Source organism: Myotis myotis, unplaced genomic scaffold, assembly GCF_014108235.1.
Source record: "Myotis myotis isolate mMyoMyo1 unplaced genomic scaffold, mMyoMyo1.p scaffold_m19_p_10, whole genome shotgun sequence".
NCBI classification, from domain to species: domain Eukaryota; kingdom Metazoa; phylum Chordata; class Mammalia; order Chiroptera; family Vespertilionidae; genus Myotis; species Myotis myotis.
In genome coordinates this window covers 30,534,192-30,551,879 of record NW_023416314.1, presented here as the reverse complement: position 1 = coordinate 30,551,879, position 17,688 = coordinate 30,534,192, and the positions used below count along the sequence as shown (strand labels likewise).

The window sequence follows — 17,688 nt, the reverse complement described above, 5'->3', positions numbered from 1 at the left end:
TCCTCACTTCCTTAGGAGGTTTTCCAAGCCACAGTCCTGGAATTTCTGAACCAAATACTCTTGTCTCCATTATTATTTCTACTTCTGGAAATAATGTTTCAGACAGCAGTGTCTCACAGGAAAGGAAAGTCATTGTACTGCCAGTACTTGCTAGATGTTTCTCTTATTTCTCATTTTTTTTAGACATCCTTAATAAATTAGATACCCTCTACCCATATTAATTGAACCAGGGCTTTGAAACTTTCATTGTTTATTATAATTTACCTACTAATATTTAAGTGTAAGATTCCTTCTATTGTACCTGATTTTTTTTCTAAAAAAGGAACATGCGTAGATCCGTGACCCTTTTATTTGAGGATTTTGTATGGCAAATCAGTTTCTTGTTTAGCAAAATTCCTTCCTTCACTTTGAGCTTGGCAATATGACTGGCTTTGGCCAGTGGGGTGTTAGTGGATGTGATATGAGCAGAGGCTCTAACTATGTTTATTAGTATGTCCTCGGCTTGCCCTCTTGTGCTTTGGCCATGATAATGAAAAGAACACACTGTGAGAAGTGCTGTCCCACCCTCTGGGCCCCGTGCTGGAATATGTGAAGCAGGGACGCCCCAGCCAACCTGGTAATCTACAGCCTCAAACAGCTGACCAGGCCAACCAGCAAGCACTTATGGGAGAAATACATGCTTATTGTTATATATCAGTGATTTTGTGGTTGTTGATTGCACACCAAAAATAGACTGTTACATGGAGTAACAGTAAATGGTAGACCAAGTTCTACCACTTACTAGTAGAGCTCAGATATCTGTATTTGAAAATGCAAGGTTTGCATTCCTTGAACCCCCAAGTTATTTAACAAGATTTAAACCTCATGATCCATGAGTTTTCCACACTTTCCACAGCATATTTCCCAGAACGCGGATCAAAATAGAACCATTATGAAATGAAAGCAGAAAGAATGGGATTTGCTTGTGTTCAATATAGAACTCTGAAGGGGCTGCTGAAGGGAAGAGGTGTGCCCGGAGAGGCTTCCGTGCCAGTTGGTTGCAGAGTACCAGACAGTAACATGCTACTTCCCACTAAGTCAGCCTTCAGGGATCCAGATGTAAAGATCAGACACAGGCTTTACTCACCCTCTCTAAGAACAGAGCATGTTTACTAACTTGCATAAGACAAGATTCAATGCATCATGGAGAAGAATAAAAAGATGGAGTAAAAATGGCAACTAGAATGTTGAAATGGAAACATTCTTGTTTTGCCTTGTTTTCTCTTGAGCATTTGTGTCCTGGGCTTCGGCATCAAAAATGAAAATGACAAACTCTGGTAGCACTGTCCCACCCATAAAGGCCCATAATGAAAACATCTGCTTTATAAAGGGGATTCCTGCTTTGCATGAGAGGCTGACTGTGGCACATATAAGGTCCTACCCATCCCTAAAGTATCAGGACATCATACAAGAATGAGTTTATTTGAAGCAGTCACGTGTAAGAACCTAGGTAACCTTTGTTCATGGCAGATACTTTAAAAGCTCTAATGTCCCTTAACTTAACCCCGCCCTTCAAAAAAAGCAGAAATCTTGTTAAGTATCTATTGTACCCTTTTTACACATTTAAAAATTGCCTTTGACCACAGATTTCCTCTAGTTATTCACTTGCTGCTTGCATGTATGCCACGGAATCATTTCCATAAGGATGATATATTTCTAAAATCAAATTTGCTGACTGGCAAAATTAATACATTTACTTGTAATAAAATTACTTTTGAAGAGGACACTAATATAGAATTAAAATTTTGTCATTTAGGTAATATTTTTAAAGAAGGAAGCGTTCTTATGCAACATGACTGAAATGCTCTGGGGAGCTCTAAAATCATTTTTTCATTAAATAGAGCTGAAATTATGCGCACAACTAGAACATGAGAAATAAAAGAGGAAAACAAAGTATAGGACACTAGGGAATGAGAAAATGGACTGTAAAAGGCACAGTGTTCAAGGTTACCCAGTGAGTCAGGAAAAAGGGGTAGGGTTGGGCTGATGCTAAGACCCAAAGCATATTCACATTAATGTCCTTGCATTAAATCTGCCTTTTTTAGTAGATAATGTATTCATTCTCTTATATGGGGGAAGATATACATATTTTCCATTCTCTTAGGGTCTAGCATATGTTACTTCACAAGTGCTTATCAAGTAAAAAGATAAATAAATAAATCCCTAGTAAGCCAAAGTTAAAGCATCATTTTACATATCTAATCTCATTATTCTCACAACCAATCACCTCTGAAATAGGTATTATATAACTCCTGGTTAATAGATTAATTTAGGTGATGTTTTCACCATATGAAGCTGCTTAGCAAAACTCTGTAAAGAGTCTAACTCTTAAGAAGGCTCACAGAGGGCGCTATTAAATATAAATACAAAATAGGTGAAGATAGAACAAAAATGCCCTTTGAAGAACTCAAATTCAGATACAAAGTTGATACTTAGGAGAACGGGAGCAGTTTGATTATTTTATTTTATGTGGCCTATCTTAGTAGCTAATTAGTCGGGACATAAATTGGGCATGTCTGTACAAAATCCTTAGTTTCTATTGATAAATTATTTGTGCATGAGGGCGTCTGGCAGTTAAGCCACAAAAACTTTAACAGAAGGCTTTGACATCATATAGATCTACCACAAGAAAGCAGTCCTACATAGAACATTAAGTTTCTGTGCTCCGTGTCTACTTCTTCAAAGCACTGCTCATTTGCTTTGCCAGTGGATACAGTAAAGAGATTTACTGTAATAAAGACATTGGATTCCTTAATATAAACATGGGTCTCTGCCCCCAAAGTACTGCTGCCTCTGTGAGAAGTGGTCTTCCACCCAAAGTCACATGTAGCAAAGGCGTAAGAAAGCAACATGTGTTCGCAAGTTTAGAGACAGAAAACAAGGGAGGGAAGGAGGAAAGGAGCATTACCAGCATCAGGTAAGATCTCAGACTGTACAACTAGGCTCGCTAGGTTCATTCTTGGCCCTTCCTCTTACTGTGCAACCTTGAGAAAGTGACTTAACTTCTTTAGGACTCAGTTTCCTCATCTATAAAATGGAGAAATTAATAGTACCTATTGTATAGGGTTATTACAAGTATTAAATGAGTTAGTATTTGTTTATGCTTAAAACAGTGTCAGGTATACAGTAATCCCAATATAAATGTTTAATAAGTACAAGAAGGTAGAGTGAGAGAGACTACTGGACACTCTGTGTCCTTAATGCATTGTTTTGCTTCCTTCCAATGGAGTCCTTTACTTTTCACCTCTAGGGCCACTTGATTTCTACCCGTAAACTTAACCCCATTTCCGGTCTGACCCCAAACAACTCTCATTCAGAGAGATTTAAGAAGCTCTAACTCAGTAGTTCAGGTGACTCAGCATTAAACCAAGTTTGCTGTTATTTTTGTCCTGACCCTGTGTCCCAGTTTTAGTCCCTTGTTCCTGTAATCAAGTCCCCGCCTTGTACTCCAGTTCTAGCATACTTCTCCCCTGTGGCTGAGTCCCGGCTAGCAGGACCGGCCAAGGTCCTCCCATTCCTTCCCGGCAGACATCTCTCAAAGGGCAGCCTCTGCACTAGAAACCACACTTTGGCACACACAGTTGTTTGAACCTTTGAAAATCAGTTACCTGTACTTAAAAATTGCAGACTTTTACACAAAGTTCAAAGTTCTGACTTCTATTGAAACATTGGGTGGTCTGACAACACTTGGCCCCCTTGGCACCAACCCACTGGAGCTGAGTGGTAGCTGCTCCCTTTGGAAGGCCATGTGCCCTCTTATTCCCATTGTACCATTAGATTGGATCTGGATCTAGATCTGTTTGCTTGGCCCTTGCAAGCATTTGAGGTTGAGGTCTAAGACTGAGAGTAGCTGGTGCTTACCAAGCACGTACTTTGTGCCAAGTATTCTTCTAAGTGTTTCACATGCTTTTCTCATTTAACCAAAGTTCATAAACCTGTTTGTCCTTCTACCCACTATCCTTGCAGCCCTCTCCTTGCTTCCAACCCTCTGTCTGCATGGATCTGTATCATTCCAAATCACTATTCTCTACCCACCAGGTAAGGGCCACTTGCAAAGCTTTGTTGAGCCTCCGTAATGTCAACCACTCACACATAATGTGGCCTGTTGCCTCTCCAATCTCCCCTGTCCAACTGGACCCCGTTGTCAAGAACTTTGGTCATCAGAGTGGTTATATTTCAGTTACAAAATCTCAAGCTTTATTGATATGAGTGTTCCTATTATCTCATGCCAGGCTTTTATAAAACCATACAATTTATTATATATAGACAGTCTTCACTCTCACAAGACTTTTGTTCCAGTTCTTGTTAGAAGCCCAGCAAAAACCCACCAAATATTTATTGACACTTACTTATGTTTTAGGCTTTGTAACAGAAACTGATTTGAATATTTACTAAGAGATCCAAAGAAGTTTGCTCATCTCTTCTACTAGCACAAGCAATTCAATCTCTTTTCAGTGAACCACCTAGGAAACTAACATTATTTGAACACAATGGGCAATAATTTTTCTCATGACAGGCCCTGTGCTTTACAAAACAATGGATAAAATAGAAAAACATTTGCATGACTAAACCGAGATTTAGCAAATGACAAAGAAAACTCACAAAACTCATTCCACACACCATTCCATAAAATTATCTGGATTGAGTAAACCTGAATATGTATTAAAATTGAAACATAGCTGATTAAGTTCTACAATAATTTTTAAAGAAACCCTTAATAAAAATGTTACTTACATAGGGAATCGTGTCCAACGTATCAGTGTTGACAATTATAGGAGCAGGGCTGGCCTGAAAAATAGAAGTAGAAAATATTGTAAGTAGTCTATTCAAAGAATCTGTTAACTTTTTAAACAAAGAACTTAACAGTATTTCTTGAGGACCCTTATAGGCACTGTGTCAAGTGTTAGGAGAAAAAAATGAAATGGCTCAAAGTTCCCAACACCCTCTAAATATTTGTTTGCTACACTTACAACATAATGAAATGAAGTAAGCATTCATAGAACTTGTACTCATTTTCTCTTAAATTTTGAACCAGCAGTTTAGAAGATGAGGATTGGTGATGCTTAAGAGGCAAAGATTTCTAAAACATTGGGTGAGAGCTAAAGTTGGTAACATTTCTTTTTAAAGTGGCTGTGCTAAGTAAATTCGATTTCCCACTCTAAGAAGCAAAATTAAACTTAAGCCAATATTTACAACCCTTCCCCTTAAACTCCCTTTTGAGAGTATGTTGTAGTCAATGCAAAATAGAAGGGTTCACTTAGTGATATATATGTTTACCTATTATGCATGCTGTCATCATTTATTTATTTTTTGTTATTTATACATTTCTGATCATAAATCTTAAAAATCTTTGGATAGAAAATGAACACTTAGTCAAAGTGGCAGAAAATCTTATTGAATATGCTAAACTATTTTTTAAATTGTACAAACTACAGTCATTTGCCTTAAAGTTGAGTAGGAATCTGTGTAAAATATGATATAGGAGAGCTACAAGCCAAGTCATTAAAAAATAAGAGAGTGCAATCTGTATTTGCATCAACCGATCTGACTTCATGAATATTGAGTAGACCTATCTTTATTTTCTAGTTTCTAGAATTTCCACAGCAACTTTCCCTTCATCCCTGAAGGATCTTTAATCTTCTTACCAAATTGCAGATTTCATTTAGATAGAGGAAATACTCTCATCATGATTAATCGAGAGCTGTTCATTACGACACAGTGGTTTTGGCAAGTATTCAACGTTTAGGGCATTTCATTAGATGTGCCCTCTGGAGTTAACAGAGTTAACAGGTTTTTAATGTCAATCTGTGCCTATGGGATCCTAACCGAATGATAAGATAAGTAGCAATCCAGCAGATTTTACAAAATAAAATACCGTGTTTTAACTAAGAACACTGGACATTGAGAACATGTCCCTGGTCTACATATCTACATAGTGGGTCAACTAGATGTTCCTGGTTTGTAAAACTCCTACTAGAAAGTACCTTGTGGGTAAATGGGGGCTTTGGAGAAAGATAGTTTCCAGGGGACTCCACATAAAAACAGTGCTTGTGAAGAGGCATGTGGTGTGGGAGAAGAATGAGAGGTTTAGAATTAGAAGACCTGGGTTCAAGTTTGTTTTATCAACTTCCCAATACTTGAGGACTCTGCCACTTCCTTGTAGTGTGAACTGGGGGCAAGTCCCTTAACCCCTTTTGCCTCATTTCTCTTCTCTGTAGAATGGAAATAGAAATAATCACTTTCTGAAAAGGTTGTTTGAGGACTAAATGAGGTGATATATTTGAATTTGTTTGTAAACTTAAATGTCAGAATCAATGTTAAATATTATTATTAAAAGTGTACCTAAAGATGGACTACTGTGAGGATATATCACTATGTAGTTTGTGAACTGTTTATATCCCAGAGAGAAATCTCAATGCTGTGTTAGTGGCTATAACTACACTGAAGAGAATGGATTAGATAATGTGAACTACCATTTATTAAATACACTAGAGGCCTGGTGCACAAATTTGTGCACAGGTGGGGTCCCTCGGCCTGGCCGGTGATCAGGGCTAATCGGGGCCATCTTGCCCAGTACCAATCAGGGCTGTTGGGGGCCGGCTGGCTGGGGAGGCACCACGGGAGGTTGGCCGGTGGGAGGGCTCCAGGGCGTGTCTGGCCCTCTCGCCCAGTCCCAATTGGCTGGACCCCAGCGGCAAGCTAACCTACTGCCCCCTGGTGGTCAGTGCGCATCATAGCAACTGGTCAAGCAGTCGACCAAATGGTAGACTGTTCGGTCAGACACTTAGCATATTATGCTTTTATTATATAGGATATTATTTACCACTATGCATATAAGGAGATATATATATATATATATATATATATATATATATATATATATATATTTAATTTCCACAAAAACATATTGATGAGGCATTATTACCACTATGTCTATGCTATAGATGAAAAAAATGAGGCTCAGGGAAAATGAAAGCTGATATTTAACACTGACTTTGTAACTTCAAATCCATTCTTTTCTTACTAAGCTGCTCCTTGATCCTAGCATCTAATCTTGCATTGATTGGAGATCTCTAGCACCACACAAGATCGAGGAAAGCAAAGGCCACCATGAAGGCAAGTGATGCCTCAGCGTCTTACATAGTAGATGTTGAAAGCAATCTGGTGATGCCTTAATGGCTTTTACTGTTGTTACTATTGTTTGTTTTTACTTCTGAGGACATCTCTCTATGGTTTCTAATTGGTGCCCAGGACTCCAGAAAGTGATGATGCCTTGTCTCCTTTATTTTCCTGAAAACTTTGCGAGTATCACACCTAATATTGTATTTTACCTTATTATCTAGTATAGTATTGTTACTGAAGTTAGTGAGGTATTAATGAAGGAAAGGAAGCAAAGCATATGGGACACGAGCCTGTTTGCTTCACCAGGAAGATATAGCTTCATACCCCAAGGAATCACAGCATTGTCCCTCCTGGGGGATTAAACCTCTCCTCCCAGCTTCAGGTACCGGATTGTATATGTGGGGTACAGGGAAGAGGGGGAGATAAGGACATGCACAATAAAGTCAAAGTGGGGCAGGAGGTGGTACCTGCCATAGAGACCTGTTAGAAAAAGGTAATTAACTAGGTAATTGACTAGGTAATTGACTAATGCAAACCCGGGAAAATTTAGGAAGCTGATTGATTATTTTGAAAAAGCTTCTGGTTCTTGCCAGGCTTGAGAAAACATAATTTCAGGTGAACAAAGAATCAATCTCTCTCTCCCTCTCTCTCTTCTCCCCCCCTCCCCAGCATCCCCCTTCTATATGCTTATTTCCATTAATTGGAAAAATATTTGTAAAAAATATGAAAAAAATATCCTTTTAATCAGAAGTTACAAGGCTTGACTATATGTAAACCTAGATAAACTTAGTCTTAAGCCTTAAGAAAATGAATCTGTCTTGGGTGACCCAAACTGTAATATGTAAATGATTTGTCTTAACATTCTTTTCCAAAGGGGGAAAGCAGTTTACAAAAAGAGGGAAGAATAAAGGTAATCATAGAGAAGCAGGAAGCAAGCAGAGAGGCTACTAGTACAATTTAAATTGTGAAATTAAGTTATTCATGAATTCTACCACCTTCCTGTCCTTGGGATCTATGAGATAGCCAAATATTTTTATATTATATCAATAACTTTGCTTACATTAAGAAAAAAGTAAACTTCCCTTGATTGCTACCATGAGAATGTAACTAATAAAGATTGCTATAATTCATGCAAATTTTCAAAGGAGTTCATTGATATTGACTGATGTGGTTTCTTCTTGATATTTGTTAAGTGCTAGATCTAGGATATGCCTCTGAGTTAAATGGGCAAGTAGTCACCAGGCCAGCTACAATGAGAAAGTCTCTTCCAGCAAGATATTGATAGGGATAAGGTATTGATAAGGTATTGACAGAAGCCAGTAAGTCCAAGGAGACACTCTGGGAAGCTTAGGTCTGACAAGTGGTAAGTAGGTAGCAGAAACATCAACAGACTAAAGCCAGGCCAATGCCTAAGCTTTGTTTTTTTTTTATTTTTTTTTTTAATTGCTTAAAGTATTACAAAGGGTATTACATATGTGTCTTTTTTTTCCCCGCCCTTGACTATCCCCTGGCCTCCCCCACCCCCCAGCGTCCCATGTCCATTGGTTATGCATATATGCATGCATACAAGTCCTTTGGTTGATCTCTTATACCCCTCCCTCCTGCCCCCCAACTTTCCCCGGCCTTCCCGCTGCAGTTTGACAATCTGTTTGAGGCAGCTCTGACTCTGTATCTATTACTGTTCAAAAGTTTATAATGGTCTCTATTATCCTTTTAAGAAGCAAAATGGAAAAGGAGAGAAGGCCACATAGTCAAGTGACTTAGATACAGCAAGGACTGAACAGTAATACCAGTAACACTGATGGGGCTAGGAATTGAGCAGGAATTTCTCAGCCTTAAAGGACAGGCTCCTCAGTGGGCAGGAAGTGCCACAGGGCCTATACTTGACTTTATATATGGTATGGCATGACAGCTCAAAACAAGATGAAAGCCACTGGAAGGTTTAAAATGAGTCTATTTTGTATATGTACATGACCTCACCGAGAGAGCTGGAGATCCCAGAACTTCACGGTAAATCTTAGCTAGCTTAGATTGAGTGCTATAAGATGCCATATTAGCAGTCATTAGCTTCACAATCACACAGCAGGCTGCCATCAGGGGTGATGCCCTGATCCTATTTAGGAAAATATAACTTTGGGGTTACTACCCACATCCTCAATTAGGTCTGAAATGATATATTTAACGTCAAGTAGTACTAAGTGGTATGCTAAGGATTGAACTCTGAATAACTTTATTTTCTATTAAATTTCCTCCCTAACCTCCCATCACGTTGATCCACTGTGGAAAAAAAAAAGTGATGTGGTTGGGAGGGGAACTTCATTCTGGATTTCCTGAATTGCACTCCAGTTCTATATGGGGACTGAAAACCTTTCATTCCTCTCCTTCTCTCCCATAATGTTGGGCTGGAGCCTCATATCCAGAGGGGTTGGCAGAGTCCTACTCCTCCTTGAAGGATTTGCCTGGGACCTACCATTACTTGGTTGAGAATCATCACTACCTAGAATCTCATGATACCATGACCCAGCCACAGCGAAATCTCCTGGTATATTAACCCTGGTATAGATAACAATAAGGGAAAGCACTTATATAGCACTTATTTACAGCAATTAACTTATTTAATCCACATATAATCAATGAGACAGGTACTGTTATTCTCATCTTACAGGTGAGGAAATAGAGGTTCAGAAACTACGCAGTCGTATATGTGATAAAGAGATAGTCTTCAAACTCAAACAATCTGACTCAGAGCCCATGTTATTGACAGTCATGCTCTATTGCCTCTCACAATGGAATCATACTTGACCAGAACTCTTTTGATTTTATTTTTTACTCCTCACCAACAACTCAGGAACCAGCTCAAATTAGATCTATCCACCTTGATCCAGGCTAGTGCCCAAACCCTCCCCTCCTCACTCTGGCTCAATCACTGGGCCCCAGTATATCATGTGAGCAGGCTTGCAGGAGGCATGAACCAGGAAAGGCTAACGGCACAGGTACACCCAGGTTGCCTGAATCAGCATATGTTTTTTAGTAAGCTCCAAAGAAAATTTTTGAAAAATAACTGATTAAAGATATATTGATGGTTGTATGAGAGAAGAAAAATAAATACATTCTAGAATAATAAAACTCTAAAGCTGAGACCTTAATGATCATTGTGTTCTACCTTTTTGTTTTAAAAATATAAAATGGAAAGACAGGAAGAAAGTGGCATGGCCCAAATCTCACAATTATTTAGTATCAAAACTGAAGACAGGAAAATAACAACAATAATAATGATAATAAAATATTAAGCATTTATTGGATGTTGAAGAGGCATCAATGCATTTAATTCTCAAAATGTTCTAAGGAAAATATTGTTTCCCTTTCTTTTTAAGGAGAAAAAAAAGGGAGGGGAGCATCAAAGTGGCTTAGTCACTTGCCTAAGGTCACAGGTACCCACAACCAGGTCTCAAATCCCTGTCTTTCTAGCCCCAGGTCCCATGCTGGTAACCACACACATCTTCCTGGTCCCCTGAAAATAAAGTTATTTTATTCCCTGAAAGTGGTTAGTTTCTTTTTCACAGTCTGAAGAGAAATTTCTCACCATACTGACTCAGATTCAATTCCCCAGTTCTCAGAGGATTTCTAGGTCCCTTAATCTCTTGCAAACCACCACTTGAAAAAATGGGACAATGCTATTTTCCAGTTAACCTATTTCCCAAGAAGTTAGCTAAAAATATAGTACATGTAAAGTGAAAGAGAGATATTCTATAGAAGTAAGGCTATTTTATTTATTGCTGTGGTCATATTTTGCTTTCCTGGAATTTTTTTCTTTTCATGTTGTGTATACAAGATCAACCAGGTAGTTCAATCCAGTGTAGCTCTGAGTCATTGCCAAGAGGTTCTGGCCTTTTACCTGGTTTGCCCTTACCCTGCGGTGACATAGGGCACCCATGTCACAGATGAGGACACTAAGGCAATAACAGATGAATGGGTGTGTGAACAGTGTGAGTGTCTGAGGCTTGGCTAGCCAAGGCTTAACTGCAGGCTAATGGTTATGGCAAGATGTCTCAAGGGAGCAATTTTGGAGGATGCTAGGACCTTGGTCCCTCTCCCTAGCACCTAACAAAATGCACCAGGTTAGCTCAGAAAATATGAGGAAAGAATGATAGATTCATGCTTGGCTTGAACTTGATTCAACTCTGCTTAACTGAACTCACTTAATAATAAGTATATTATACTCACTTTACAGAAACTGAGGCACACAGATGTTAAGTATCTTGCTCAAGGTTACCCAGGTGGTAAAAGCAGGGTCAAGTGTCAAACCTATCAGTCTGATTCCAAAGGTAACTTTTAACAACTGCAAAGCAGTTGCTTCTGCTCTCTATGAAGATTTTAGAAATACCCAGAAGTCTGCTCAAGTCAACACAAATTATCTCACTGATCTTTGAAAGCCTGCCACTAGTATTTCTTCCTTTTGGATTCAAGTGTTCACACGTTTGCTTGAGCCTCCTTAAATACAAGGTAGTGTAATATTTTGCAGAAAATGGATGATATCGTGAGGACCTCAGTGAGTCTGAGTTGGGCACCTATTTAACCCCAGTGCAGAAGAGATGGGGCGGTCTGAGGAATGAGGCACAGAAACTGGAAACCCAGAACCAAAGAGCTTTCTTGACCTCATATGTTTTCTCTAGAATCAATCCCACTTGAAACAAGGGATAAAAATTGCTTGAACTGTTAGTTTATAAAAACTCTTCAGACCTCTATCCTGTACCCTCTCCACATACCTCTTTGCACTTAATATAAAAGGCTGAAATAAAGACTCACCTAACTGCAGATCATCATTGAACCTCAAATTGATAATTATATTAGAGTGACCACCAATAACATGCTTTATAATTTATAAATTGAGTCCATACATATTAGATCATTTAATTCTCAGGGAGAAGAAAGAGAACTAGCATTGCCTGGCCAGTGTTGTTCAGAGGTTGAGGACTGACCCATGAACCAGGAGGTCACAGTTGGATTCCCCATCAGGGTACATGCCCTGGTTGCAGGCTTGATCCCTACTAGGGGGCATGCAGGAGGAAGCCAATCAATGATTTTCTCTCATCATTCATGTTTCTATTTCTCTCTCCCTGCCTCCCTGAAAAAATAAAAACATTAAAAAGAGGGAGAACTAGCATTGATTGAGCAAGCACCCACAGTGTGCAAAAGATATGGTAAGCTTTTAACCTGTGTTTTCTTGTTTACTCCTCACAGAACCCCAGAGAGACCTTGTCTATAGATAAGTAAACATAGGCTCGGGGGGTGTTCAGTGGATTTCCCAAAGTCAGACAGCTAGAAAGAGGCAGAGCTGGGATTCAAATCCAGATCCTATTCTAAATTCTTTGTTTTTCTCCATTATTCCACATGATGCCATAAATCCCATTATTCACATGAAGCTTTTACTAACTTAACCGCTTTAATTGTGCAAGTGCTCTCTGAAGAGTACACAAAAAATGGAGTCATTAGCTCACGTCTCAGATGTGATGTAGTCAATGTGCCCCATGCCACAATAACCACACCTACTTAACTCACTGATTCACTCCATGTGGTGCTATTCCTGAAAGATCCATGTGGATACCATCTGTTCCTTTTTGCTAAGCAATTTGGTAAGAACTATTATCTTAGAAGTACAGTTGTATTTTCCTGACATAGGTACCAGAATTCTGAGCAAGCTGTCAATAGCCTGGTTCATCAGACTAAGGTGGGACGTATTTATTCTGTAGCATATGGACCAGAGCTTTGCACACAGTGGGTGATCAATAAATGATTGCTATTTAGTTTCCTTCTCTCTTCCCCTTTTCTTCCATCAGGCCAGAGCTGTCACTTCTCCCAGCATACACCTTACATGTCTACCATAAAGTCACTGTTTACATTTCTTCCTTCTCCCATATCCCGAGAATCAATCATGGTCCTATCTACCTAACCAAATTCTATCCATTCTTCAATGACAACCTCAAGTCCCAAACACTCCATGAAAGTTTCCTTTATCCTCACTGTAAGTCTCCATCTATCCTGCCCTTCTAATTTTAAAGCATTACTCTTTATCCTACTTCAGTTTACAATTAATTATAAATATTAAAGGATATTTGTTATTTGAAAGCACCAACCCTTGACATTTTTAATGAGTGTTTCCTTCTGTTCTTACACATGTTGATGACTAAGTGGTTCATGTATGATATTTGTATCTTCTTGCTGAAAATGTAATAGACTCCCCATTTTACTTCATTTCCTCACCAGCCACCCCCATCTATACTCCTAACTGTGTTGGGCATACAATATATTCAAAAAATATTTGCTATTGGGTTTTTAAATCTATGTAATGAAAGCCACAGCAACAAGAAATAGGATGCATGAGAAAACATGATTCAACAGAGTAGTCAAATGGGTAGGAAAGGGGTAATATCACGCTGCCCCTCTGATGACTCACTCTTGTAACACACTGCCTGGTTTTGTTGATGTGTTGGCAGCTGGAGCACTGCAGACCATGTACTTCTAAACCACATCATGTACATTAAGAAAAGTTGTAATCAGAAAGACTCCTCCATGCCTACTATATGCTGGTCCTTTATGTTCCCTTGTTTCTAATCCTCATTCCAAGCCTATGAATTACATGTTATAATTATGCCCATTATACAGATAAGTAAAATGAGGCATGAACCTGTAATACAAATTGCCCAAGGTCACTAGACTAATAACTAGGGGAGGAAAGGCTCAATCTTTTAAACAACAAATCCATATTTTTGTTGTATCACCATCCTGTGTGAAGCAAGGAAGGTAGCTGCAATTGGTTCCCTGCACTAACCTTCTCTCCCACTGTACATTTCAGAAGTTGAAGAGGTGGGAGGAAGCATACAATTTAGTGGAAATCTAAGGATTCAATGATCATGAAAAGAAGCAAGATGGTATCCTAAACATTTTTCAAACATTTCAGGTGAATGTGAAGACGTATCACACAAGACTCATCCCAAACTAAACATTTATTTGAAAACTTATTTTTTGTCTTAACAATTTATGTGGTTTTTATATTTTATTCCATAACCACCTATTTTTAATATAAAATAATGTTTCAGTTCTTTATAATGGAGTCAACCTGACATCTCAAGTAGTTGCTGCATGGCTATTAAAATTCAGGCAGTCCATCTCCCTGAAGTAACCACAATCCATTTGAAGGATTGTGTCCTTGAAATAAAAATGGCCAGACTTGGAATCAGGAAATCTCCAGCAAATTCAGTAACAGGGTGAAATGGATGACCTCTAAGAATCTGTGTCTCAGGCAAGATCTGGTTTCACTCATAAAATTTTCCCTGCTGGGAATTACTAGAAAGAAAGCAGGGAGACTACACAATTCTTCCTTCTGAAAAGCAGTGATCTCTGCTTTTATCATTCAGATATAGAAAATTAGAAGACACGATGTTAAGAAAGGCCTGAATACACTAGATAAAAGTAAAATAAGAAAAAAAGCAAAGGCATATAAAGTGGCTTCTTATTAATTGGCTAAAGGATGAGGTTCTGTATGTCTGAGAAAAGGCACCTAAAAATCCATGTGTGAGCCACTTGTTCCATGTTTATAGCCTATATTTTGTTTTGCTTATGAATCAGTTAACTTTTATGGACTCAACACCATGTGATTAGAGGCAAAAATTATCTTCTTTATTAAGGAGTCAAAAAGATGTGAGGTGAAGCAGAGAATTATCATTAAGCTCTTGCCTTTCTCCATGTTCCATAAGTCTTATCTTCAGAAAGAAATTTCTAAGCTCTATATTCTCCAGAAAGAAATATCTAACATCTAACAGCTTTCAGTTTTCCCCTCTACCAGCCATAATTCAATACCAAATCATACACTCTAAGCTTGAAACATAACAGGCCAAGGCATGGAAAGTATCTTTAAACATTTCCTATCGAGAACTGTTCCTTTGTATGAGAGGAAATGTTAGGAAGGGAGAACAAGAAGAGGTACTTTTTAACCATTAGTAATCCAGAATGTGCTCACAGCAATGTTGGGTCTAGAAGATGTTTCAAGAACTGCGTTGAAAAGATAGCACATGGGCTAGGTTGCAGAAGGAACAGAGTAAACAACAGTTTAGTTCAATTTCCCCTATTTTAAATACTGATAACATTCGTATCTATTCTACCCATTTTTTTTTTCAAATTTAATGTTCTGTTTGGAATTATTTTCAATGAGAAAAAAATATAAAGAAATAAAAAATAAAAAAGGAGGAGTGAATGGGGACTAAAAAATTAGAGATTGGGCAAATACTACTAGCATTTGCTGGTGCCAAGGAATATAGTCTGCAGATGCATTTGTATGTTGTCACTGACTAGGCAATGCGCTCTTTGTTCTACAGCCAAGAGCCTACAGATTTCTGGGTCCAAAATGCCAGCCAGTTCCTAGCTCCACAGCAGTTCCAGCTTCCCAGAGTGGCAGTGTGTATGTTTCTTGGTTTCTCAGTTTTCCAAAGGCTTTCTTACCCTCAGTTATTCCACAAAGCAAAGGTCTTGCTTGCCAATTTACCTCCTACTGGGGCCCGGATAATGCTGCAACTGTGTGTTTCAGAGTAAGGAGGGAGGAATATTATCTGTTGCTGTGGGCTAGAGGAGAGAGAGGAAAATAGTAAGAGAAGAATGAAAGGAAGAAGAAGGCAGAAGGGGGTTGTTTCCTGGTGCATGGGGACTCTTCACAAGTTGGTGAACAAAATGATGGTCCCAGGTTGACTCTCCTCTGTTCTCTCAGATACTTTGTCCAGTGGTATTGGAATTGCAAACTCAGACACACTGGAACCTTTGCTTGTTTTATAAAGGATTTCCTAAACCAACTGGAAAGGACATGATTATAATGTTTGCAACCCTACATCTCACATACCCCTCCTTATCGTCACTAACTCAACAAAAACATTTGTACGTTATGCTTTTATCTTGTAGGATGAGCACTTCTTAGCCCTGAACTTGGAGTCAGCAGGTGAGGCTTCTAGGGTTGGCTAGTCCCTTAATAGAATTGGGTTAGATCTCTTTATTATTTCTAAGTTTATATACAGCAACCAATAAGGATTGAATGACTCCTGACTTTAATACTAACCTAATTTTAAATATAATAAAAATAGTGATAGAAAAAGGTTAGGATCTGGGTCACCTGATTAGCTTTAAGACATATCTCCTCAGGTATATGATCTTAGCCAGTTAATGTAACCTCTCTGAAACTTTCTGTTCATGTATAAATGGAGATTATAAATTTTTATTTAATCAACCTCATGTGCTTCTTTGATAAGCAAATAAGGTCATATATAAAAACACTATGCAAGTGCCCATCAGCAGATGAGTGGATTAAAAAACTGTGGTACATCTACACAATGGAACACTACGCTGCTATAAAAAGGAAGGAACTCCTACCATTTGCAACAGCGTGGATGGAGCTGGAGAGCATTATGCTAAGCAAAATAAGTCAGTCAGAGAAAGATAAATATCACATGATTTCACTAATTTGTGGATTATAATGAACAGCATAAACTGATGAACAAAAACAGATCCAGAGACAGAAAAGCATCGATCAGATGCTCAAACCTCAGAGGGAAGGTAGGGGTGGGTGGGGGTAAGAGGGAGAAATAAACCAAAGGACTTGTATGCATGCTTATAAGCCTAACCAATGGGCACAGACACCAGGGGGTAAGGACATGAAGGGGTTTGGGGTGGGGGGGGGCAATGAGGAGATAAGGACATATATGTGATACCTTATCAATAAAGAAAAAAACACTATGCAATAAAAGGATAAATTTAGAATATTAAAATTTAGCAAAATCAATAATGGCAGTCTTTAGTTAGCCATTGTCCTAAGGGTCTAATTCACAGTAGCTTTTATGTTTTTAAATCTTTATTCTTAAAAGTATTAAATATGTCCCCATTCAAACTCCCCTCCCCTCACCATTGACCTCTTCTAGCCTGCTCCCACCCCTACCCCAAGCCTTCCCCACCCTATTGTCTGTGTCCATGGGTTATGCATATATGCATACAAGTTCTTTGGTTGATCTCCTCCCACCCACCCATCCTCCCCCACCTGTCTTTTGAGGTTCAACAATCTATTCCATGCTTCTATGTCTCTGGATCTGTTTTTTTCAACAGTTTATTTTGTTCATTAGATTCCACATATGAGCGAGATCATGTGATACCTATTTCTCTCTGACTGGTAGCTTTTTAAAACTGCAAACAACCCCAGAAAGAATTGTATAATATATAATGTTACAGAGGATGGAACTGAGAAGTTCAACAATTTGCCCAAGGTGGCAAGTGGTAGAGCAAGGATTCTGATCTATACTTTTCAGGTAATCAAAACTGTGAGTCAGAGCAAAAGTGCACTAGGTTGTGATTCTAATCTCACTAGATTATACTTTACTACCAAACCACTTCTGATCCCGGCCACTTCAACTCCTTGCATTCAATTTATTTTTATAAATAACATAAGGATATTAAAACCTGCCACGCTACCTGGCAAAGTTGCAATGACAAAGGATC

General features: G+C 38.6%; 1 protein-coding gene across 10 annotated transcripts in view; it reads right to left on the bottom strand.

The window, feature by feature from the left end:
- DLG2 (discs large MAGUK scaffold protein 2) overlaps nt 1-17,688 on the bottom strand; it is a 1,392,511-nt gene that overhangs the window by 707,675 nt on the left and 667,148 nt on the right. For all 10 annotated transcript variants that reach the window (XR_004970363.1, XM_036324800.1, XM_036324794.1 and 7 more), the window contains one exon: nt 4,774-4,827. Coding sequence is in view for 9 of the 10 variants with exons in the window: in XM_036324800.1 (XP_036180693.1) it covers nt 4,774-4,827 (54 nt within the window). In the remaining variant the exon portion in view is untranslated. The remainder of the gene's footprint in view (nt 1-4,773; nt 4,828-17,688) is intronic.